General features: G+C 45.8%; 1 protein-coding gene across 5 annotated transcripts in view; it reads right to left on the reverse strand.

The window, feature by feature from the left end:
* Window positions 1-355: 355 nt before the first annotated feature.
* PTPN6 (protein tyrosine phosphatase non-receptor type 6) overlaps window positions 356-23,632 on the reverse strand; it is a gene marked incomplete at its 3' end in the record, with an annotated part of 39,407 nt that continues 16,130 nt past the window's right edge. For 4 of the 5 annotated variants that reach the window (XM_083420030.1, XM_083420028.1, XM_083420029.1 and 1 more), the window contains 12 exons: window positions 21,261-21,477; window positions 19,352-19,468; window positions 15,916-16,029; window positions 14,032-14,128; window positions 13,029-13,099; window positions 12,788-12,937; window positions 10,846-10,977; window positions 8,419-8,573; window positions 6,940-7,007; window positions 4,806-4,957; window positions 3,737-3,825; window positions 356-2,292 (listed from right to left, as the gene is read on the reverse strand). In XM_083420030.1, the coding sequence (XP_083276156.1) occupies window positions 2,178-2,292; window positions 3,737-3,825; window positions 4,806-4,957; window positions 6,940-7,007; window positions 8,419-8,573; window positions 10,846-10,977; window positions 12,788-12,937; window positions 13,029-13,099; window positions 14,032-14,128; window positions 15,916-16,029; window positions 19,352-19,468; window positions 21,261-21,477 (1,477 nt within the window). Of the gene's footprint in view, window positions 2,293-3,732; window positions 3,826-4,805; window positions 4,958-6,939; window positions 7,008-8,418; window positions 8,574-10,845; window positions 10,978-12,787; window positions 12,938-13,028; window positions 13,100-14,031; window positions 14,129-15,915; window positions 16,030-19,351; window positions 19,469-21,260; window positions 21,478-23,632 lie in introns of those variants that run through there. The other variant, XM_083420032.1, reaches the window with a different exon arrangement.

Below are 23,632 nucleotides of genomic sequence, written 5' to 3' on the forward strand. Positions count from 1 at the left end.
CATCTGTGCCCCATATTATAAAGCACTTTAGTACTGTCTGGATTTGGGACTGACATGGGAGATGCTGTGTGTGTGTGCCCCCCACCCCCACCCCGGATTTCACTGCTTATTAGCTCTAGGCATTTTTGCATTGGAAGCAAAAAATAAATAACGAACAAAGTTGGAGCTCTCTGAGGCTGGAAGCAGGAAACGACTTCTGGCATGTGCTGTCCACAGCAGATTGACTGAAGAAATCTCCCTGTTTTCCAGCAGCCCCTGTAGATCATTTCCAGAGTCCCAGCAATTTTGTGCACTCTCCTGCAAGTTCAGTACGGAACTTAACGATTTAAAAAAAAAAAAAAAGTCTTCATGCAAATCAAACAAAAATCTGGTTTATTTACAAGTCAAGAAAACCAATCCACTGGATTATAAAATTATCCATTATTTACACACAGCACAGCGGTAAGGTTTGGTGGCTAAGCAGAGGTTGGCATTTGAGCTGGAGGTTGCACAAGGCAAGGATGGCTTTGACCAATTAGTTGAAGCATCTGAGCAGTGGAGAGAAAGACAGGGAACCAAAAAGTGAAGTTACAGAAGCAACGTTGATCCCAAGGCCACTTTATACTGCTTCTCAGCCTGATGGGGCTTGCTGTAATGGAATAGCCTAGGCTAGAGGTCATGATAAAAAGAAGACTCAAGAGCTCAAGACTAAGGGGGAAATGGCAGGAGTTCTAGTACTCCGAAGTGCATTCAGTGGGACTCACAGCTGTGTCTTCTGGGCCCATGGGAACAACCTATTTTTGTTGCTTCTCTCCCCCCAGACATAGAAAGTGTCCCCCCAGATACTTGCTTTCCCAAGAGGTCTAGATAAAAGTGAGATCCGGCTGAATTAAAACCGATCCTTGTGAATTTGCATGTTTTTATATGGAGTCCCACCCACTGCTCTGTCCCGCAAAGAAACCCATCACCAAATCAAAACTTGCAGTGGTAGATGGCACAGCAAAAAGCACAGATTCTGTGCTAGGCAGAGCTCCAAGCACATTAATCCATGGCACTTTTGCATTAATCCTTATGACTGCTGCGTAGAACGACGACAAAACCAGCCAACACATCACAGAACAGAGTGGTGAGCTAGGACGGTGGTTTTGAAGGGCTCCCCTGTAGAAATTAGGCAGTCTCATAAGGACCTGTGCTTGGAATCTTATTTTAGGGTCATGGAAATACTAGAAAGCTCAGGATCAGAAGACCATTGGCCCATCTAGCCAGGACTTGACTGACCATTAAGCAAAATAAGCCCATGCTTAGGGAAATTTTCCATTGACAAGTTTTTAACTTCAATGCACACAAATTGCTCAGCGGAGCATTCATTTTTTTTGCAGCTAAAAATCGCAACTGAACAGCTATGCAACAAGGCAGGCTGGATACCTCATCTCTACGAAGTATAGAACAGATCTGTTGTGTAATATTGGTTTTGAGGATCTGACCAAAGGCTTTGCAATTAGAAAAGGTAGGAGATCCCCCCCCCACCAAATATAAATAAAGTGGAAGTGTACCAAAACAAGCATTATTTTCCATCTTACTGTAGCTTTTGTTTCAGTTCTAAACTATTTTTTTTTTTGTGGGGTGGGGGGGGGCACCAAAATATTTTAAGTGCTTGGGGCCACTAAAGGTCTTAATCTGGCTCTGCATCTAAGCTCAGAATTGTCAACACTGGATGCTGGAAGCTGGTCTCCAGGAATTCAGAGAGGGGTCTCTTCCAGCCCCATCGGGAAATGCCAGGGATTAAATTTGGGACCTTCTGCATGCGAAGCAGGTGTCTTACCGCTGACCTACAGCCCTCGCCCAATAATTGTTATGGTTTGGACTTTAATGGTGGTTGGGGCATGTTTCAAGCATTCAAAAACTGCCTTTTAGAAAAGGGGAAGCCTGGAGAGCCGAATGAATTTGCAAGTGCGCTGGGGAGTCCAAGAGGTGTACGGGATTAGTATGTTGGGTCATAGGAGAAGCAGGAAGAATTGCGTTCATTAGTAGGAGGTGAATGGAAAGGTGACATCTGGATTTCCCACTTCAGGCACCCAAATCTCTTGGGCTAACCCTCCGTAGCTCAGTAAACCTTTCGGAGGAAGTTCTCAGCGGGGGGTTAGACAATTTGTGTCTGCTGTGAGTGGAGCCAGGCAGGTGGAAGATTATCTATGGCGTTATTTTTTCTTCAGCGAGCCCTTTGGTTTCTTCTCCTTCCCTGAAGGCCACTGCTTTTGCCCTTTTTCCTCTTTTTTGCCTAAATTCTCATACAGGGTTGCTTCATCCTTCTGCCTGTGAAAGGAGAAAGGGGAAAACAGAAAGCAGAATGAGCACTTTTAACGATAACAGAACTTAGAATAAAGGGAGGGAGGGAGGAAGTACTGAGTGGAAGATGGGGGTGGCTAAGCTGTAAGGCCAAGCCATGGCCTTGTGTTGTTTTATATGCTGCCATCTCTTAAAATACAGTGGATGCTCGGGTTGCAAATGTGATCCGTGCGGGAAGCACGTTCGGAACCCACAGCGTTCATAACCCGCAGCGGTGCGTCTGTGCATGCGCAAAGCGTGATTTAGCGCTTCTGTGACCCCTGAAACCCGGAAGTAACCCATTCCGGTACTTCCGGGTTTTGGAGGTCCGTAACCCAAAAAACCACAACCTGAAGCGTCTGTAACCCGAGGTATGACTGTATCAGGGAAATATGCGGCAATATGTATTTCCGTAAAACCCTACTGAAAACAGCAGAAACTGATCATTGAAATTGTCCATCACATCATGCCATGTCCCCTTGGACCCATCTGAAAGATGACATGGTGGGTCAGGGACTGTTATTATGATAATTTTATCATAATGCTGTCTATGATTGTGCTTTGCATTTTTTTTATTATTATTATGCTCCATAACATGTACGCTGCCCTGGGACCTTTTGATAAAGGGTGGTATATAAATTGTAGTTGTAATAATAATAATAATAATAATAATAATAATAATAATAATAATAATAATAATAATACTGCTATCACAGCAGGTTGTTGCGTGAACTCAGCTTTACAGCTTGGTGCTGGCACACATACTGCTGAGTCAGCACCTGAATCGGCAATTTGCTTTACATGCTGTGAAAATGGGCTAGTCCTTCCTCTTGCCCCCAAGCACTCAAGCTTCAAGTGGGCCATAGGTGCCAACTCCACAAAAATTCCCCATGAAGGGGTTGTGCAACCCACAAATTTTGGTGCCAGGGCCATGCACACTGCATGGCACCCAAAGCCCCGGGCACCCACATTCGCTGGGCCAATTTGGCGCTCCTAAAGTGGTCTCTCTCATATTTTTTTATGCAGCTCAGATAAACAGGAGGCTACCATTTCAGTAGCTAAATGAATAACATAAACAGAGAAATGTTTTGAAAATGGTTGCTAAAGTGTTCAGTGGATCCGGAGGGTGCTGATTGTGTGTCACACACGTGCCAGCCGACAGGATACCTGCCATACCCTTGAGTCCCTCTTAAACTGAGCGGTGCTGGGGGGAGGGGGCAGACTTCCGACCTGGATTTTGCGCACGTTTTTGAGCCGCCCAAAGGGAGAACCATGTTAAGTGTGTTTGGAGAGAGGACAGGAATGTCATTCCTAAAGCACCATCACTCCAAAAACATTACAGGTTGCCTTTGCCAATGTTCTATTTATCTACACCGTGGGATAGTGACAACCGGGAGAGATGCTCTAACGGCTGCCATGGTTGCGTTCTTACTTAGAGGATTTTCGCGAAGCCTTTATCTTCTGTGCGGGTGGGTAGCTTATATTCCCATATTCAGATTCGCTTGGTTTTCCTTTCGTAGTCTGCAACAGAGAGAGAAAAAAATATGTATAAATCTCTATATAAGGGGATTTATGGCATGGAGCACAGTGGCGCTGTGGTCCTTTGGGCAATGCAGAATTTCCTCGCACAGTGAGGGGCCCCATTTAGTCAGGAAGGAGAAGGTAAGAGGCAAAGCTGCAGGTGCAACCAGGGGGGGGGGCAGTAGTAGCAAGCCATTCCCCCTTTCTCCCCCCCCCCCACTGCCTGACCTGCTATCTCTGGGGGAAATCCTTCTCTTCTTGCTGTAACTCTGGGCCAGGGCATTGGAGGGCATACGACTGAGTCAAATGCAGACCAAAATGGCCATGCCATTCCTAGCAAGTGTATAGCTGGCTGCTTTGGGGTCACACAGAGATTGTGCATGCACACACACACACACATGCACACAGATACCTGGTGTACACTTTGCAATGCCTAATTATACAAGGTGCTAGAATCTAAATGTCTGTCCCCAGCAATATTGCCGGAAGAAGTGTGTCACCCAGCTAGGTAAAAGGTAAAGGTAAAGGACTCCTGGACGGTTAGGTCCAGTCAAAGGTGACTATGGAGTTGCGGTGCTCATCTTGCTTTCAGGCTGAGGGAGCCGGCGTTTGTCAACAGACAGCTTTCCGGGTTATGTGGCCAGCATGACTACACCGCTTCTGGCACAACGGAACACCGTGACGGAAACCAGAGCGCACGGAAACACTGTTTACCTTCCTGCCAGAGCGGTACCTATTTATCTACTTGCACTGGTGTGCTTTCAAACTGCTAGGTTGGCAGAAGCTGGGACAGAGCAACGGGAGCTCACTCCATTGTGGGGATTCAAACTGCCGACCTTCTGATCGGCAAGCCCAAGAAGCTCAGTGGTTTAGACCACAGCTCCACCCGTGTCCCAGCTATGATCTCCTTGAGGACGTGGGGCATCTTCCGTAAAGGAGAAGATGCTAATGATAGTGACCACTGCATGCCAGTCCCATACCTGCATAACATCCAGCTTCTTCTTAGTGGTCTCTATGAACTGGCAGATAGCCATGTAGATAAATTTGTACTGTGCTTCAGTCTGCACCATGCCTGAGCGCTGGGAGCGAACCATCTGAATGGCCTTTGGGATGTCGATATCACAGTCAAACCCTAGAAGGAAGAAAAAGGGGGGGAGGGAGGCGGAATGTGGATAGCTCAGTTGGTTAGAGCGTGGTGCTGCTAGCACCAAGGTTGCAGGTTCAATCCCCGCTTGGGGCTGGACTAGATGATCCTCAGGACCCCTTCCAACTTTGATTCTATAGTGTAATAAATAAATGGGGGAAGAAGTCATTCAAGACTTACAGGCCAATCGTAAGCAAGTGGCACTGAATAAAACAGGGCTTGCTCCCAAGTAAGCAGGCATGGGATTGCTGGCTTTATTTTTCCTTGCACACGGCACTAAGAGCAACATATAAGTTATGAAATATAAAACAACATCACATTCCATAATAAAATATTCTGTAGCAAGCATAGGAATAATGCAGGCCATGATCCAGCAAAGTACGTTTATGTCCCACTGATTTCATTAGGAGGGATGTGCAGCCCAATCCTATGCATGCTTACTCGGAAGTAGGTCCTGCTGAATTCATTCGTGCTTCCTCCCAGAGCTGGCAGCAGCTTTAGACATGTGCTGAACTCTCCCCACTGAGCTCAATGCTCATCCATGAATGGTTGAGATACACCTATCGAAGACATCTAGCTGCTGGATGCTTCCCTGATGTACAAATGTTTGTACAATGTCCTACATTGAAAAAATTTCTGGCAGAAGGTCATAGAAACGGTCGACATGACTGTACGGAACAATCTTAAATTTGCAGAGGAGAATGTCCTTTTGAGTTATATATCCAACACATGGAATCCAAGAAAGGGACAATATAAACGGACTCCCCGCAGCCTTTGTACGGCAAAAAGACAGGTATTGATGAACCGGAAAAATAAAGATGAGGATCCCTTTAACGACTGAAGATATGTACAAACTCGCTACACACGAACAAGTTGTGTACAAACGTAGACTTGCCATGGACAAATTTAACAATATTTGGTTAACTACAATAACAATTCCCCCCCGCTTTTTTGTATTGTATACAATATCTTTTTTGTTGTTGTTCTGTTCTGTTTTCTACATGGGTACTGTTTCTTGTTTCTTCTTCTTTGAGTCTTATTTTACTCTGTGCACTTGTAATTTTGTATTTTTTTTACTTTTCAATAAAGAATGCGAAATAACAAGAAGAAGATGCACATCTTTACCCAGGCTCCCCCCCCCCCCCCCGCTCCTGCTGTGCTGCTACAATGTTCCTTTGCTATTGATTATTGGTTTTAGTTCATGGTTATAATGTAATTTGTACTGGGTTTTAATTCACCCTTGGGTCTCAAGAGGGCAAACAGGGGAGGGGAAGTCCTGTGTCATTTACGGGACACGCTTTGGCTGTTCTCGTTTCCCCATCTACGGGACCAGGAAGGCAAGGGGCTTAACCCTGGCCAGCGTAAAAGAGGGACCAAGGAATAGAATGGCCACCAGGATTCAAAGCAAGAAGTAAAGTTCATCTTTAAATATGAAGAAGGTTGATGGACTATATGGAATGGACGGAAAGGACTGGCAGAATCCGAGACCAGGGAGAGGAGTCGGTGGAAGAAGATTGGAAAAAGTTTAAAGACTATTTATAGAAATATTGTAAAATTATGAATGTTAGAAAAATGTTGGAATGAAGTAACATGGCTTTAGTAGAAATGTTACAAGGAATTAAGTGTAAATAGATTAATAGAGTATTAAAGGGAAAATTAAGGTTAGAATGTATTAAGATGATTACAGGATAGAAAACAGAGGAAGATGGAAAGGAATTGCTGAAATAATTAATGGAAGTGGAATACAAAAAGGGAGGCGTGAGGAGGTCGTGGAAATAAGTGAATGGAAGATAAAATATTGAAATTATTGGATGTGTGTGATGTATTTTAAATTGTCATTGTATTGTATTGTATTGTTCTTTTTTTCTCTTCTTCTTTTTCTTTTTTCTTTTACTTCTTCTTTGTAATTGTTGGAAAAGCAATAAATATTACTTAAAAAAAAACCAAAACAAAACAAGAAGTGACCTAACCTTTGATGGAGATCAAATCCACAATCATATCGATGACTATGATGGTCCCGGTGCGACCAATCCCAGCACTGTAGGGAGAGATGGAGATTAGGGAGACATGCAGAAAAGAGACAAGGCTTCCCTTGCTAGAACCGACCAAGCTGCAGTTAGTCCAAGACTGGTCAGAGCAGCAGTCTTTGGACATCTGCATTTCCCCTCCCAGGTTGCCTTTGTGCCCCCAACATCCAGTATAAGGTAAAGGTAAAGGGACCCCTGACCATTAGGTCCAGTCGTGGCCGACTCTGGGGTTGCGGCGCTCATCTCACTTTATTGGCCGAGGGAGCCGGCGTACAGCTTCCGGGTCATGTGGCCAGCATAAGCCGCTTCTGGTGAACCAGAGCAGCGCATAGAAACGCCGTTTAGCTTCCCGCCGGAGCGGTACCTATTTATCTACTTGCACTTTGACGTGCTTTCGAACTGCTAGGTGGGCAGGAGCAGGGACCGAGCAACGAGAGCTCACCCCATCACAGGGATTTGAACCGCCGACCTTCTGATTGGCAAGTCCTAGGCTCTGTGGTTTAACCCACAGCGCCACCCGCATCCCAGCATCCAGTATACTTAGGTATCTATTGCCTCTATATAAGGAGGTTTCACTTGGCTCTTATGGCTAGTGGTTGCTGATAGATCCACCGCCCTCCGTGAATCTGCCTTGTCCTTTTGGAAAAATTATTTTACGTAAACATCCCTGCTTGAGAGATTAACAAATAAACTACAGTTGACATGTGGATAGATCAAAGAAGAGGGCTTTACCCCAAGTGTGGTTTAATTTCATAGTATATGGCAGTATTCCAGAAAATGAAAAATCCCTCCCACATCAGAATTAAGCTCAATCTGGTTGATCTAAATTTAAACATAGATTATTATATATGGTTTGAGCCCCTCTCCCATGTTCATTAATATACCAACACTTTATTTTGTTTAATTGGTAGCACAAGAGGAAAAGTGACTATTACTCATACTTAATCTAAGCACAACAACCACAAGGGCTCCTGATTAGGTGACGCGATGTTGAACATTATCTGTTAATTTTCTTCTATCCTGTTTCATATTTGTTTTTGTTTAAACCAAGTTCATGAACCAAGAACTTATACATTGACCACTAATAATGAACCAAATGTTGCAGATATTACGGCGAATTTATTACACAGTTTTTGTGATATACAAACGGCATGAGAAGACTTGGTCTGTTTATTTGTATTATTTATTATTCCTATTATAAAGCCCAATAAAAAGTTAGTCCAAATAAAAAATAAAATAGCAGTGATCAGCACTTCTTGTGGAATGTACCTATTAAGACTTATGAGCGGATGCCAAAATTTATCGCTGGTTTATATACCGGCACTGTGATATTTTCCCAGTTTATTTTACTGATCGTTAGAGAATAGATTTCTGTTTGCTGCATATCTAGCAGTGAATTAACAATGGTGCCAACTCACTCACCTGCAATGAACTATAATGGGTCCAGCTCCAGGGATGCTCTCCTGCTTCTGATTGACTTGGTCAAGGAAGCCCAGAACTCCTCCAGGCTCGCTGGGCACTCCATGGTCCGGCCAGATCAGGTACTGGTAATGCCAGATGTCTCGCACAGCCTCACTCTGGAAGGGGGCAACAACATCACACCCTCATGTGGGTCCATGCCTGCAACTCCTTTGTCTATCCCTCAACCCACCGGCTTGCTCTCTCTCATCACGCTTACAGTCAGAGAAAGCAACCCAACGCTCTCCTAACTCTCAGGCCTGATGCCTGGAGGAATGAGATCAGCCCAGCTCTCTGTCTGTCTCTCAGAGGCTTTGATGACTGTCTCCAGAGAGGGGAGGCAGACAAATCTGACCCCCAAGGGACAGGCCGCAAGCAAGTTCTCCTGCACAAGCCCCATAAAAGGTAAAGGTAAAGGTACCCCTGCCCGTACGGGCCAGTCTTGACAGACTCTAGGGTTGTGCGCCCATCTCACTCATGAGGCCGGGGGCCAGCGCTGTCCGGAGACACTTCCGGGTCACGTGGCCAGCGTGACATCGCTGCTCTGGCGAGCCAGAGCCACACACGGAACGCCGTTTACCTTCCCGCTAGTAAGCGGTCCCTATTTATCTACTTGCCCCCGGGGGTGCTTTCGAACTGCTAGGTGGGCAGGAGCTGGGACCGAAAGACGGGAGCGCACCCCGCCGCGGGGATTCGAACCGCCGACCTTTCGATCGGCAAGCCCTAGGCGCTGAGGCTTTAACCCACAGCGCCACCCACGTCCCATAGGAGGCTGTTATTTCAAGAGGAGAACTTTAGACTGGATGCAACCCATCTCTTATGCCACCCCCCAACTGAAGTCCACCTGAAGAGCTTGGTGGGCCCAAGCAGATTCCCGCTGTCTCCACATATTGGCTATCAGAGGAGCTTCACGTGTTAAGATGCATTTTGTCTGTCTGATGTACAGTGGTACCTCAGGTTACATACGCTTCAGGTTACATACGCTTCAGGTTACAGACTCCACTAACCCAGAAATAGTGCTTCAGGTTAAGAACTTTGCTTCAGGATGAGAACAGAAATCATGCTCTGGCGGCACGGCGGCAGCAGGAAGCCCCAGTGGTGCTTCAGGTTAAGAACGGTTTCAGGTTAAGAACAGACCTCCAGAACGAATTAAGTACTTAACCCGAGGTACCACAGTAATTGTCCCGGAGCTGATTAGTCACAGCGTCAGTGTTGCACAGGCCTTGAGGTCCCAGATTCACGAAGGTCTTCAGACAAAAATGGTAAAATAGAAATCTGAACCTCTGGAGTCACTCAGAGAAAAGCAAATGAAGCTGCCCACAGAGGCCTTGAGGGGTGGGGTGGGGAGGAAGAAAGAGGAAACCCAGAACCAGCCGCAGACATTTCGGGGGACTAGCAATTGTTTTCATAGAATATATATGATTCATGTGCTCTGTTATTACAGAGGATACAGCTGGAATCACAGCCAAACTGCAGCACCCTAGTGTTTTCGTGTTGTTGTTTTTTTAAAAAAAAACTTATTTATTAATTTTCCACAAAGAAAAAATAACTTTGCAAATGTTAATATACTTTACGAATTTTATATACTTTTAAAATATTAAAAGTATGAGTAGATTGTGTGCCAGAGATGGAGATGGAATAGCAAACATCCAGGTGTTGGGCAAAATGCTGGGATATTTTTTCCTGCAGGTCCTTATTTTCAGCAATATTTGTAGCGATCAGGGCCATCTTTACCCAGGTATGCAAGGGGTGCGCGGCACCCAGGTGCCAAATTCGGGGGGGGGGGGCAAATGGCATACCTACTGTATACCAGTCCCTCTCAATCGGCAGCAGTGAAAAGCAATGGAGCAAAAGTCTTCTCCGCCCCCCTCCTCCATCGCTCTGATACTCCCCCCCAAAAAAGGCAGTGGCGTAGCGTGGGGGGTGCAGGGGGGCCCGGCCGCACGGGCGCAACATCTGGGGGTGGCGCGCTCGCACTCGCAGCTCTCTGCCCCTACCTGGCTCACTCACTCTCTCTCACTGCAGTGCTGGCTGTGCGAATCCGATCCGAGCCGCCGGGTCGCCGCCCACTGTGGAGGGGAGGGTGCCAGGCGTGCGGTGCGGTGCGGAGAGAGAGCGAGGGACTATCTGGGGGAGGGACAGTGCAGCGGGGGGATGCAAATTACTTGCCTTGCCCCGGGTGCTGACAACCCACGCTACGCCACTGCAAAAAGGTCAACAACTTTGGCTTCCCCCCTCCCCAAAAAAGCTCAATGGAAGTTAATTTGGGGGCACCTAAACTAAATTTGGGGCGCTGGACAGATCTTTGTACCCCGGCCGCACATATGCTAAAGACAGCCCTGGTAGCAATGATAGTAGTCATTGAATGTTCTCCAGGCTTGGTGTACTCACATTGTGGACTGATGAAAGGCAGAGCTGTCGGAGTTTATATTCTAAGGCATCATGTTCTCCGATGTTTTCCACAATGTACGGCCCATACTCTTTGCTGCTGCCCACCTCTGGCCAGTAAGGGACACATTTGTTCTGTTAGGAAACAGAAAGCAGGTTTTGATGGGTGACAGTGGGAACAACTGGAATCTTTGGCAGGCCTTGAATGACTCCTGCAAGGTGACATAACTTATGGATACATTGGATAAGTAATTAATATTACTTATTAATATAGAAGTTAATATAGAATTGTAAAGAACCCACGTTTGGGTGGAGGGAAGTCTTAATACTTTACTATATAATTTTATTTCATTTTCAGCATTTAAGCATTTTTTCTTCTCCTTTTGTACATCTCTGATGGGAAATGATAATTGTGATGTATACTAAAAAAATCAATAAAGATTAAATGCCTCCGCCCAAGAAAGAAAGAAAGTGGGGAGAAGATCACAGCCTGTCCTCTTCATCTAAAGCAAAACTTGGAAGGAAATCTACCACAATAACCACCTGAGGATGGCGAGAGTTCAATAACACCTTACATGCAAACGGCACATGGGTAATAAAAAAACGATTTGACTACTCCTTCACCAGAGTGATTTGGAGGAGCAACAGGGAGACAGGAAGGAAGTCCTTAAATCAGGGATAGTCAATGTGGTCCCATCCAAATATTGCTGACTATAACTTCTGTCACCTCAGGCTATTGGCTATCCTGGCTGGGGCTGATGGGGATTTTATGTAATTAATTAATTAATACCCCTGACACTGCCCTTTACCCCAAAGGAGCATTCTAAAAACATCCTAAAAACCAGTGACCTCAGGGTTGCCAGAAACAGTGAACTTTCAGGCATCCAAAGTCTGGGTGTTTATTTATTTATTTAACCCCCCCCCCCAAAGTCAATAATCTTTCCACAGTCCTGATTTTCCCCCCCACTGAAAAGCCCCCTGTCCCCCCCCAACATCCACTTTCCCACCTTGTGCATGTGAATAATATGGCTCAGGGCGGCTAACTCCAGTAAAATTACAGTAAAAACATAACAGGAAGGAAAAAATCAATTTAAATTGCAGGTTAAAATGCATTTTAAAATGCAGCCTCATTTTAAAAGTAGCCCATAGATCAAACCATAAGGGGAGGGAAACATAAGGTTCAGACTGAGTCCAAGCCAAAGGCCAGGCAGAACAGCTCTGTCTTGCAGGCCCTGCAGAAAGATGTCAAGTCTCGCAGGGACTTGCAGTCTCTTGTGACAGAGCGTTCCACCAAGTTGGGGCCAGTACTAAAAAGGCCCTGGCCCTCGTTGGGATCAATCTAACCACCTTGCAACTTGGGACCTCCAAAATGTTGTCATTTGTGGACCTTAAGGTCCTCTGCGGGGCATACCAGAAGAGGCGGTCCCATAGGTACGAGGGTCCTAGGGCTTTAAAGGTCAAAACCAGCACCTTAAACCTGACCCTGTACTCCATTGGGAGCCAGTGCAGTTGGTAAAGCACTGGATGAATGTAGGACCCTGTAAGGAACCTCGCCGTGGCATTCTGCACCCGCTGGAGTTTCTGGGTCAGCTTCAAGGGCAGCCCCGCGTAGAGCGAGTTACGATAATCAAGCCTGGAAGTGACCGTTGCATGGATCACTGTGGTCAGATCAGGGCGAGAAACCCCACAGGTCAGCAAAGTGGCAGGAAGGGAAGGGTTAACATGAAAAGGTGAAGTAGGAACTGAGCTTTGCAGCAAAGAAATTGGCTGTTGTGCATCATTTGTGTGGAATGTTTGGCAGCACCTTCAGCCCTAGAAGTCTTCCAAGGGAGTTTCTCACAATTCTGGAGGAGATGAAGACCAAGCAAGACAGATGTAATGTATGCTGAGAAGGTGGAGGAATGGATGGAGAGGAATGTCCCCCCCCCCCCTTTCCCCTCCTTACCCTTCCTTTCTCCACTTCTCGAGTGGTCATCACAATGATCCGTGAGTTTTCTTGCCACACCATCTGCCAGAAATCGTTGGTGGTGGCATCCAGGCAACCTTGGCTGGCAATGTAAGTTTTGCTGCATTCCTCGGGGCTGAATAGCTTGTTCTGCAAGTGAGCAAACAGGTAAAATATAAAGGGCCTGGAGCAAAAATCCACCACCACCCTTCTTTCTGGAAAACATGACTCAGCTCCTCACCTTGATGTAGTTGGCATTTATATAATCTGACCCAGGATCTCTGTCTTGGAGGATGACTCGAGAGTGGTCAACTAAAAGAGGAGGCAGCGCAGTTAGTATGTCCCTTGAGGAATGCCCTATGCAAGAGGGGATTTTGCAATCCACTCTCTGCAGGGCTCAAGGCACAAACAGAGGGAGCAGCCTGTGATTTAGGTTTGACGAGGCCCTAAGTTACTGAAGGTAATGGGGCCCTTTATATGTCCAGCTGCCCTTTGTCAACAACAAATTGTCGCTGTTTCTTGTGTTGAATATATGCTCTTCCCTCCCCCTCCCCTTTTATGAAGATTACCCACTCTGAGACCCCACAGCTAATTCTCCCCTGGCCTCCTCGCTGGCCCAAGGAGGACTAATTCAGCCAGCTAGCCCTGGTGACTATCTAATGCTTATTAGATGGATTTCCCCCAAATTGATTTCTGAACTTTGAATTTTCTTGTTATTCATGTTTTTATACTGTATTTTATGCTGCTTTTACAATTAAGTGTTTTAAATTTGTTGTTAGCCGCCCTGAGCCCGGTTTTCTGAACCGGGAAGGGCGGAGTATAAAGAAATATTATTATTATTAGGTAATTTATGGACCTACACAACACAAAACACTGTTGCTGTATGTAGGTTTTATTTTATTTGTTTTTTATCTTATATTTTGGAAATGTACATCCAGTTTTTTCCCCTTTAAATATTTTGGAGCCCCCCAAGAGAGTGGGGCCCGAAGCTATAGCTTGTTTAGCTTATACGTAAATCTGACACTACCTGTGACCAGTGCTATTTTTCTAGAAAAAGAGGTGCCAGAACTCACCATGAACACCTCCCTCATTCTCCTAGAATGGCAATGGAGCCCACCTGAGAAGTGCCGGAACTGAGTTCTGGCTGAAAAAAAGCACTGCCTCAGACTCCTTTGCCACCTGAGTCTGTGGCCTGTGTAGGCCCAGCTTCTGGGTCAAGATGATAGGTGGAACTCCAGACTCACATGGCAAAATGTTCTTATAGCGATTCTTGCCCTTGTTTTCTGGTCTTTGGCCCTCATGCCGTTCATACAAGTTCTTCGTCTCTTGTTTCTGCAAGCTCTGAAAGGGGAAGAGGCATGGAGGAGTGTTTAATAAGGGCAAGCATGGCTTAGAAACTGGGATTCATGGGTACAGCTTGTCTGTGGGGTTGCTGAGAGGTGCTGTTAGTGCTTGCCTGTGGAGGCAGGAGGCACAGGCAACCTCCCTCAGGAACAAGAAGTGACCAACCGGAAGCGTCTCTCCAGCATGAGGAAGCATCCATGTTTACCCCCACCCCCACCTCCCTCTCTTGCATCAAAATTTAAATAAGAAGCGTCTTGGGCAGGTGTTTTTGCTTGTGATGTGCCATACACATCGGTGACACAGAGATAGTCTCCAGCACTGTCGTTGGTTGTCTCCCAAGTTGGCAAGGCTCACTTGACATCAACACTAGGGCTGGACCATACAGTGGTACCTCGTTTTGAGTCCGGGATCTGTTCCGGAGCCCCAGATGCTAGACGAAAAGGATGCACAACAAAGCGCTGCTCTGCGCACGTGCATGGAGCGGTTTGTGCTTCTGCGCATGCGCAAAGTGCGATTTAGCGCTTCTGCACATGCGCGAGCGGCAAACCTGGAAGTAACCCATTCCGAGGCGGACTCAAAATGAGGTACCACTGTATATCAATATATCATCCCAAACCAGTTTGAAGTCCATACTGTGATATTGGTTACATAGTTTTTGACCTGGCAATATATCACGAATCATGATGTGTGCTAGGGCTGGGCGATATATCGTCCAAAACTGATTTCAAGTCTATATCATGAAATTGGTTTTTTTAATATAATTTTTGACCTGACAATGTATTGCAACTCATTGTGTGTGTGTGTGTGTGTGTGTGTGTGCACGCGCTATGCAAAAATCACAATGTGGGGGAAACTGTGAAGCCAGCCAGTGCCTCTACATAGCTCTATCCTTCTTTCAGACATTGTGATAAATCAGTATATTGTAATGTTTAGCTGGTGATACATCACAAAAACCATATATTGCCCAGCACTAATCAACACAAAATAGACTTTAATGTCATTGGCCTAGTCCTATGCAATGCTCTGGAGGGACGCAGGTGGCGCTGTGGGTTAAACACAGAGCCTAGGGCTTGCTAATCAGAAGGTCGGCGGTTTGAATCCCCACGATGAGGTGAGCTCCCATTGCTCAGTCCCTCCTCCTGCCAACCTAGCAGTTCGAAAGCACGTCATGTGCAAGTAGATAAATAGGAACCACTCTGGCGGGAAGGTAAACGGCGTTTCCATGCGCTGCTCTGGTTCGCTAGATGCGGCTTAGTCATGCTGGCCACATGACCCAGAAGCTGTACGCCGGCTCCCTCGGCCAATAAAGCAAGATGAGCACCACAACCCCAGAGTCGATCACGACTGGACCTAACGGTCAGGGGTCCCTTTAGCTTTACCTATGCAATGCTCTGCCATTAAGAGTTTCACTGAGTGTCTTCTACTTTATCCTTTAAACTCCTGCCAAAAATTTTTCTATTCCACTTTTGCAGGCAGCTGAGAATACATCTCTCCATCACAGTTAGTTGCTGCCCTCCAATTTTAATTCTTTTCTATGTTTTTATTATATAGATATATTATTGTAAACTGCTCTAACTTTTCTTAGGATATATCAGGATGCAAATGACTTTATAAATGAATGCATTCTAAAAATGCTAGCGGTCGAAACAATAAGGTCTTGTGGATGCGTCAGTACGCCACCCCCAGTTGAGGTGGGGATAAGCCAAGAACCAGGACAGGAGTAGGGAGTTCCAGACTCCGTAACGCATCGCGAGGAAGAAGAAGCCCCACAGTTCGCCACTCACATCGAACTCCTCCCAGAAACCTCCTTTGGCAGCTTCTTCCTCTTGGCTTCTCTTCTCGAGCATCTGCACCCTGTCCTCAATGTCGGCTGCATTCACCCGGGTGGCGTTGAAAGGCTAGCGGGAGGGGAGGAAAGAAGGAAGGAAGGAAAGAAGGAAGGGGAAGTGTGAGAAACATCATCATCCATCTTTATTACGGCCCAGAGACAAATCATTACAAAGCAATACACAATAAGAAACAAACAGAGGTCTCTCTGGAGACAAGAAAAAGATAAAGTCAAGGAGCAGAGCTCTCCCAGCCACAAAACCAGAATCTGGGCTGCTTATCTCTTTGCTTGGCAGTTACTTTTCCCCATGAGATGGGAGGGGGAATAGCAGGGTTGGTGAGACATCCACCAAGGAGAGAGAAAAATGATCAGTTGAGGGAAAAGGGGAACATAGAATCATAGAATTGGGGAGTTGTTGTGTGCAGTGATACCTTGGGATATAGATGCTTCAGGTTACAGACTCTGCTAACCCAGAAATAGTACCCCTGGTTAAGAACTTTGCTTCAGGATGAGAACAGAAATCGCGCGGCGGCAGCAGCGGGAGGCCCCATTAGCTAAAGTGGGACCTCAGGTTAAGAACAGTTTCAGGTTAAGAATGGACTTCCGGAATGAATTAAGTTCTTAGCCTGAGGTACCACTGTACTGAGCTTGGATCCTAGAACAATAGGCTGGTAGGATCCTAGAATGCAACAACCTGGTTGGCCTGCAGGAGCAGACCAATCAGACCCTAGGAGGTAGTTAATCAGCCTATTAGGCTGGTAGGATCCTAGAATGCTGCAGTAGCAGCCCAATCAGGCTCCAGGAGGGAAGCAGAATCAGCCAATCAGACGGAACACATTGTGTAAATAATGTATATAAAACCTGAGGTCTGGGGGGGGGGGGGATTCACTCTCACTGTTTTACGAGCTGCAATAAAGAGCATGAAATCACTACGTGACTCGAGGTATATTTCAGGAGTTGAAAGGGACCACAAGGGTCATCTAGTCCAGCCCCTGCAATGCAGGAATATTTTGCCCACAACCCTGAGATTCAGAGTCTCATGCTCTACTGACTGAGCTACAATCAGTTCCTGCTGTCCCAAGGTGTCTCTGTGCCCCACTTTACATAGGGCAGCCCTCTATTTTGAAGGTATCCTCCACATGAGGGCTTTCCAGCCCAAGTCAGGCTGAACGGTAAGATTCCAGAAAAAGGTAGAGGAGGAGCCTTGAAGCTGTCCATCAAAACCTTTTTTGGAAGCTGAACGTCCGACGGGATTTCTGCAGCTTCTGATTGGCAGCAGGAGCTTGCTGCAGCCAATCAGAAGCCGTGCTTTGGTTTCCGAACATTTTGGAAGTCAAAAGGATTCCGTTCGACTTCCAAGGTACAGTGGTGCCCTGCAAGACGAATGCCTCGCAAGACGGAAAACCCGCTAGACGAAAGGGTTTTCCGTTTTGGAGATGCTTCACAAAACGAATTTCCTATGGGCTTGCTTCGCAAGACGAAAATGTCTTGCGATTCTTGCGATTTTTTTTCGCTCCCCACCCCCTTTTTCTAAGGCACTAAGCTGCTAATAGCCTTTTAGCAGCTAATCCGCTAATCCCTTAAGCCTTTAATAGCCGCTAATAGCTGCTAAACCGCTAATAGCGCTAATCCGCTAATAGGGTTGCTTCGCAAGACGAAAAAACCGCTAGACAAAGAGACTCGCGGAACGGATTCTTTTCGTCTTGCGAGGCACCACTGTACAACTGTATTTTAAAATGAATATTTTAATTCATCCGTAAGAGGAAAAACTGAAGTGAAAAGCACATAAAAGAATAAAGGGTCATAGACTATTTCTAATAAATTCATACACTGTATCTTATATTGTGTTGCAATTTGTTAAACTATCTTATCACAGTCACTGTAGCATTTTATGCCATTGCTACAGTGACATTAAAAATGTTAAACACCTCTCCAAAAATAAATAAGCATTCATGACTTATTTTGAAACTTCTTGGTCATTAACCCCAAAACAGTGTTTCTCCCCATTAAGGCTATGTCCTTTATCTTCACCCTTAATTGTTGAAATACTCGTGCCCCCCCTTTTGTTAAATGTGGTTGCTACATCATTTGTTCACCAGTTTTGGAGTTTACTCCAGAGGTATTCTGTAATGTGTGACCATAATTCATGAAATTATTGTCCATAGTTTCTTACACAGGGACAAGTCCACCAGACATATGAGTAGGTTCTTTTATTAACGGTACCCAGAACCTATGCTAGTTATTTGTTAAATCCTACGCAGCACCAGATGTTGTAAAAATGTTGCTACCATCTGAAAATTAGCCTCAGAGACCAGACTTTCTACTTTCCTGATCTACAGTTAAATCTGATATTCTACTTCTGCTACTTCCTTATTCTGTTTCTCCATATAGCTACAGTCTTTCTGATCTAATGCCATTAACGCTTCCTTATGTATTAGATAATTTCCCCCTTGCTGCTGGCTTTAACAAAATCTGTGTTTAAGATAACTCCAGTTTGCCATTTTGATTATCCTTCTTACAAAATAACAATAATACTCGAAAGCTGTGGAAATGTGGCAGCTTTAAGCCATTTACTTGTATTTCCCCAAACTGCTTCGCAATCACAATCCCTTGCAAAAAAATTCCAGCTAAAGGAAAAAGGTTTAGGCCCAAACCATAGATATTCCATTTTTTTGAAAAGCCACATAACCGAGATGACTTAAAAACAAACAAAAAACATGCATCATATTACTTTCCATAGACCACATCACATAACAACATGGAATAGAAAAAGTTTGTTTTTAATTTGAGGATGCTGGGTTTTGACCCCAACAAATAACATTGTCTAAATTCTTTCTCATTAATTGTGTGTCCCTCCAGTTCATAGCTGTCAACGTTTCCCGTTTTTTAAGGGAAATTCCCTTATTCCAAATAGGATTTGTTATGCACTGAGTTGAATAAGATCCAAAAGGCAGCAGTCTGATTGGTCCTAGAACAATAGGATTCAGAATGCAGCAGTCTGATTGGTCCTAGAACAATGCAGCAGTATGACTGGTCCGCAGGAGCCACCCAATCCAGCTCCAGGTGGAAGTGAATCCGCAACCTGATTGGCCTACAGGAGAATCCCAGAAATAGCCAATCACGTGTGGCCCATTGTGTAAATAATGTATATAAAACAGATATTTGGGGGGAACTTCCATTCCTCACTACTATGAGCTGAATAAAGAGCATGAAATCCACACTTGACTCCGAGTATATTTCAGGATTCCTCGCAAGAAAAGGGAAAAGTTGGCAGCTAGGCTCCAGTTGTTTTAGAGAAACATCTAACAAACGTTATTAATAAGAGAGAAAATAAAAAGGGATGGGTAAAGCAGCCGTGGTCTACACTTCTCTGTGTAGCTCTATATCAGTACCTGTCTCAAATACAGATAGGATCCCGATGCCTCTTCAATTCCCGTTTTCTTAAAATGCTCCACCAGGTCAGCCAAGCTGCCAAACCTCTCTGTGCCCCCAATTGTGTACTTCCCCTTCTGCAGGAAAACAAAAAATATATTATTAGTCATGTCCCTTATATATGCAACACGCTTCTCCCGTGCATAATTTTTTGCTGATCAGTTGTATTTCCAATGCTCTGGAAGGTTATGACCAGAACCAGTCGCAAGTAACAACCCTCACATTGCATACACCAATTAACACAAGACACAATCGATCAAGACTTTCTGCTGTTGAAATGAATTGGGAGATCTCAAAACAGCACTACAGGCAACTCTCATTTTGCATGTGTTTGATGCGCACACGACGGAGCATGCAGGCGCCATGTTTTGCACTGGAAGAGGAAAGGACTGGGGCGGAATGGGGTGAGGAAGGATTACGTGTGCTTCACCATAGCTGTCAACGCTTCTTGTTTTTTAAGGGAAATTCCCTTATTCCAAATAGGATTCCTCGCAAGAAAAGAGAAAAGTTGACAGCTATGGTGCTTCACCAACATGTACAATGACCCGGAATGTCATCCCTCCATAAATGCACCTGTATTATTTTCCTACGCAACTCCTATTTGTTTCAACGGAGCTTCCTCAGAAGAACTTCATGGTGGTTAGTACCCCATTCATCTAACACCCATCCTATTTCCCCTCACAGCTCGGTTGTCTAACCAGCTCCAGCAACAGGCACTTAAAGGCAGTGAGAAGATCTAATACAGTGTGATGGCTTTGCTGGCCTTAGATCGGAAGTGTTGCTTTTGACCTATAAAGCCTTAAATGGCTTAGGACTGCAACACCCCAAGGACCACCTCTTCCCATATGAACCTGCCCAGACCCTGAGATCATCTTATGAGGCCCTTCTTCATGTGCCTCCTCCATGAGATGTCCGGAGGGTAGCAATACAAAAACGGGGCCTTCTCTGCAGTGGCTCCCCATCTGTGGAATGCTCTCCCCAGGGAGGTTCCCCTGCTGCCTTCATTATACACCTTTAGGTGCCAGGTGAAAACGTTCCTTTTTAACCAGGCCTTTGGTTGATCCGATTTTTAAATGTTTTGCTTTTTTATGGAGGGAAGTATTGGGTTGCTGTTTTTGTTTTTATTAGGTATTTTGTGATTTTATATCTTGATTTTATTCTGCAAACTGCCTTGAGACCCCCTGGTCTACAAAGGCCTTGGGAGGGGGGGATTATTGATTTTGTTCTGTTCTTATTTTTATTATGTATTCTGTGTTTTTATTGTATTTTTATATTGTGGGACGCCCTAAGAGCCCCCGGGTGAAGGGTGGTATACAAATTTTATAAGTGGGGGAGGGGGGAGTCCTCACATAAATTCCAAGATGGGAGGCATACAAATGTGACAAATAAAATAGTAATTAAAATTAATTAATAAATTAGGCTCACTGGATTCCTGGTTGTCTCTTAATTTTGAAACCATGACAAAGAGAAACATGCCATCCAGTAGCGTAGCGTGGGGGGTGCAGGGGGGGCCGGCCGCACCAGGCGCAACATCTGGGGGGGGCACACTCGCACTCGCAGCTCTCTGCCCCTACCTGGCTCACTCACTCTCTCTCACTGCAGTGCTGGCTGTGTGAATCCAATCCGAGCCACCGGGTCGCCGCCCACTGTGGAGGGGAGGGTGCCAGGCGTGCGGTGTGGTGCGGAGAGAGAGCGAGGGACTATCTGGGGGAGGGACAGTGCAACGGCGGGGGGGGGGTGCAAATTACTTGCCTTGCCCCGGGTGCTGACAACCCACGCTACGCCACTGATGCCATCTAAGGGTGCTCATGGGAAAGAGGTTGTTTTCTGTCGCCCCGCCCCTCGGCCACCTCTCCACAAGTTTCTCACCTCACACATAACCTTGACATGAGTAACTTTAAGTCGTTCTTTGGGGGTGCTAGCGGCTCCAGTGGCATCACCCCCAGATTTAGGCTGGTCGGTAAGGACGGACAGCACAAAGTCACCCGGCTTGCTGAGGCTCTCACGAACCAAGAAAGTCCAAGGTGCAGCCTTAGTTTGGAGTAAGGTCTCGGCAGCTGGGCCAGAAAGATGACCATGGTACCACCTGGGGAGAAGGAGGGATGTAAAACAGAATCAGGCCACAGAAAAAGAGGGTAAGCATGGCTGAAGCATCGCTGGGGTAACAGAAGCAGCATACGACAAAGCATGATGATGATGATGATGATTTATACCCCGCCCATCTGGCTGGCTATCCCCAGACACTCTGGGGGTCTCCCAATAGAATATTAAAAAACACAATAAAACATCAAACATTAAAAACTTCCCTAAACAGGGCTGCCTTCAGATGTCTTCTAAAGTCAGATAGTTGTTTATTTCCTTGACATCTGATGGGAGGGCGTTCCACAGGGCGGGTGCCACTAGCGAGAAGGCCCTCTGCCTGGTTCCCTGTAGCTTTGCTTCTCACAGCAAGGGAACCACCAGAAGGCCCTCGGCGCTGGACCTCAGTGTCTGGGCTGAATGATGGGGGTGGAGGTGCTCCTTCAGGTATACTGATAATAATGATACAGTATTTACCTAGCAATGACAGTGTTATCAATGTGTTAATGATAACTAGTATCTACACAGCACTGTTCCAACTGCTTTCTGCACATTATCTCCTGCTTTTTTTTAATATAATGATGTTGGTTAGCAATTCTGTTTTAAAACATTGTTTTCTATCTCCAACCTTGGACTTTGGGTAGCTGGAGTGCTGCAGCTGTGCAGGCCGTGTTCTTCAGAATTATCTTGTTGCACGACCACTTGACATTCCCATATTGGAGAAGCGTAAAATGTATTTCATAATATACACAGGGAGAGGTAACACTTTGGAGGTAAAAAGGTAAAGGACCACTGGATGGTTAAGTCCAGTCAAAGGTGACTCTGGGGTTGCGGCGCTCATCTCGCTTTCAGGCCAAGGGAGCCGACATTTGTCCACAGACAGCTTTCTGGGTCATGTGGCCAGCATGACTAAACTACTTCTGGCACAACAGAACACCGGAATAGAAACCAGAGTGCACAGAAACGCTGTTTACCTTCCTGCCGCAGCAGTATCTATTTATCTACTTGCACTGGTGTGCTTTCGAACTGCTAGGTTGGCAGGAGCTGCGACAGAGCAAAGGGAGCTCACTCTGTTGCAGGGATTCGAACCACCGACCATCTGACCAGCAAGCCCAAGAGGCTCAGTGGTTTAGACCACAGCGCCACCCTTTTAACACTTTGGAGCAACCATGACAACTGCTCAGGTCATCTCTGCATCACACAACACAGCCAGGGATTTGACATGCGCAACAGCCACACCAATCAGAAAATCCCCATAAGCATTCTGGGATTCATTGGAGTCCGCTAGCCTCTATAAATGGACTGTTGAAATAGGTCCTTCACCCTTCCCGAAAGGAACAGTTGCTGCAAGCCTAAGCCTCAACAGGAAGTGATCTGATGATGACAAGGGACTCGAAGTAAACCCACTTTCAGATCATCCTCCTTCCCGCTAGAGAAAACCAAACTGACAGTGTGTCCTGCAACATGACTAGAGCCGATGACAAATTGGGACAGCCCCACAGTTGCCATGGCAGCCATGAAGTCTGGCGCTCTTGCAGCTACAGCTGCCTTGACACGGAAGTTGAGCTTCTCCCTTAATAAACTCAGGAGTCTCAACACCAAATGAAATATTCCCTGACAGTGTCATGGGCAAGGAGAGTGACTGGGACACCAGCAGATTCCCTCAGCTGTCCAAAGAGCCCAACACAAGGTATAAACACTCCAGATTGGCACACAAATTAACAGAAAGCCTAGAAACAATTCTTGTAATTTTTAGCAACCATTCTTCACAGCTCTCAAGTCTGGGTTCCACCAGTGTTGAATCAAGCATCCAGGAGGACTTAGCTGGGAGATATTATTCCCACCACCTCCCAGTATCTCCCCGACTCAGATCTTGTTAATATAAACCAGCTAGCCTTCTTGTCTGCAATTAAAACACGGCTGAAGAAGATCTTATTATAAATTGTGCTGGCATTTAATAACAGTATCAGTAGACCAGAAGGCAGTCTGATAAACCAACCATGGACTATCTGGCTGAGAGAGAGAAAGACCAGAAATAGCTACAGGCATAAAGTGTCTTGGTCTGAAAGCTGCAAAAAAAATATTCCCCTGACTATTCCCACAGGTATACCATTCTGACACCGTTTTTTGTGTGTGGTCTTCTCAGATTCCTTAATTTGTCC

The sequence above is a fragment of the Podarcis tiliguerta genome (genome assembly GCF_965153285.1).
Source record: "Podarcis tiliguerta genome assembly, chromosome: 17".
In the NCBI taxonomy this organism is placed as follows: domain Eukaryota; kingdom Metazoa; phylum Chordata; class Lepidosauria; order Squamata; family Lacertidae; genus Podarcis; species Podarcis tiliguerta.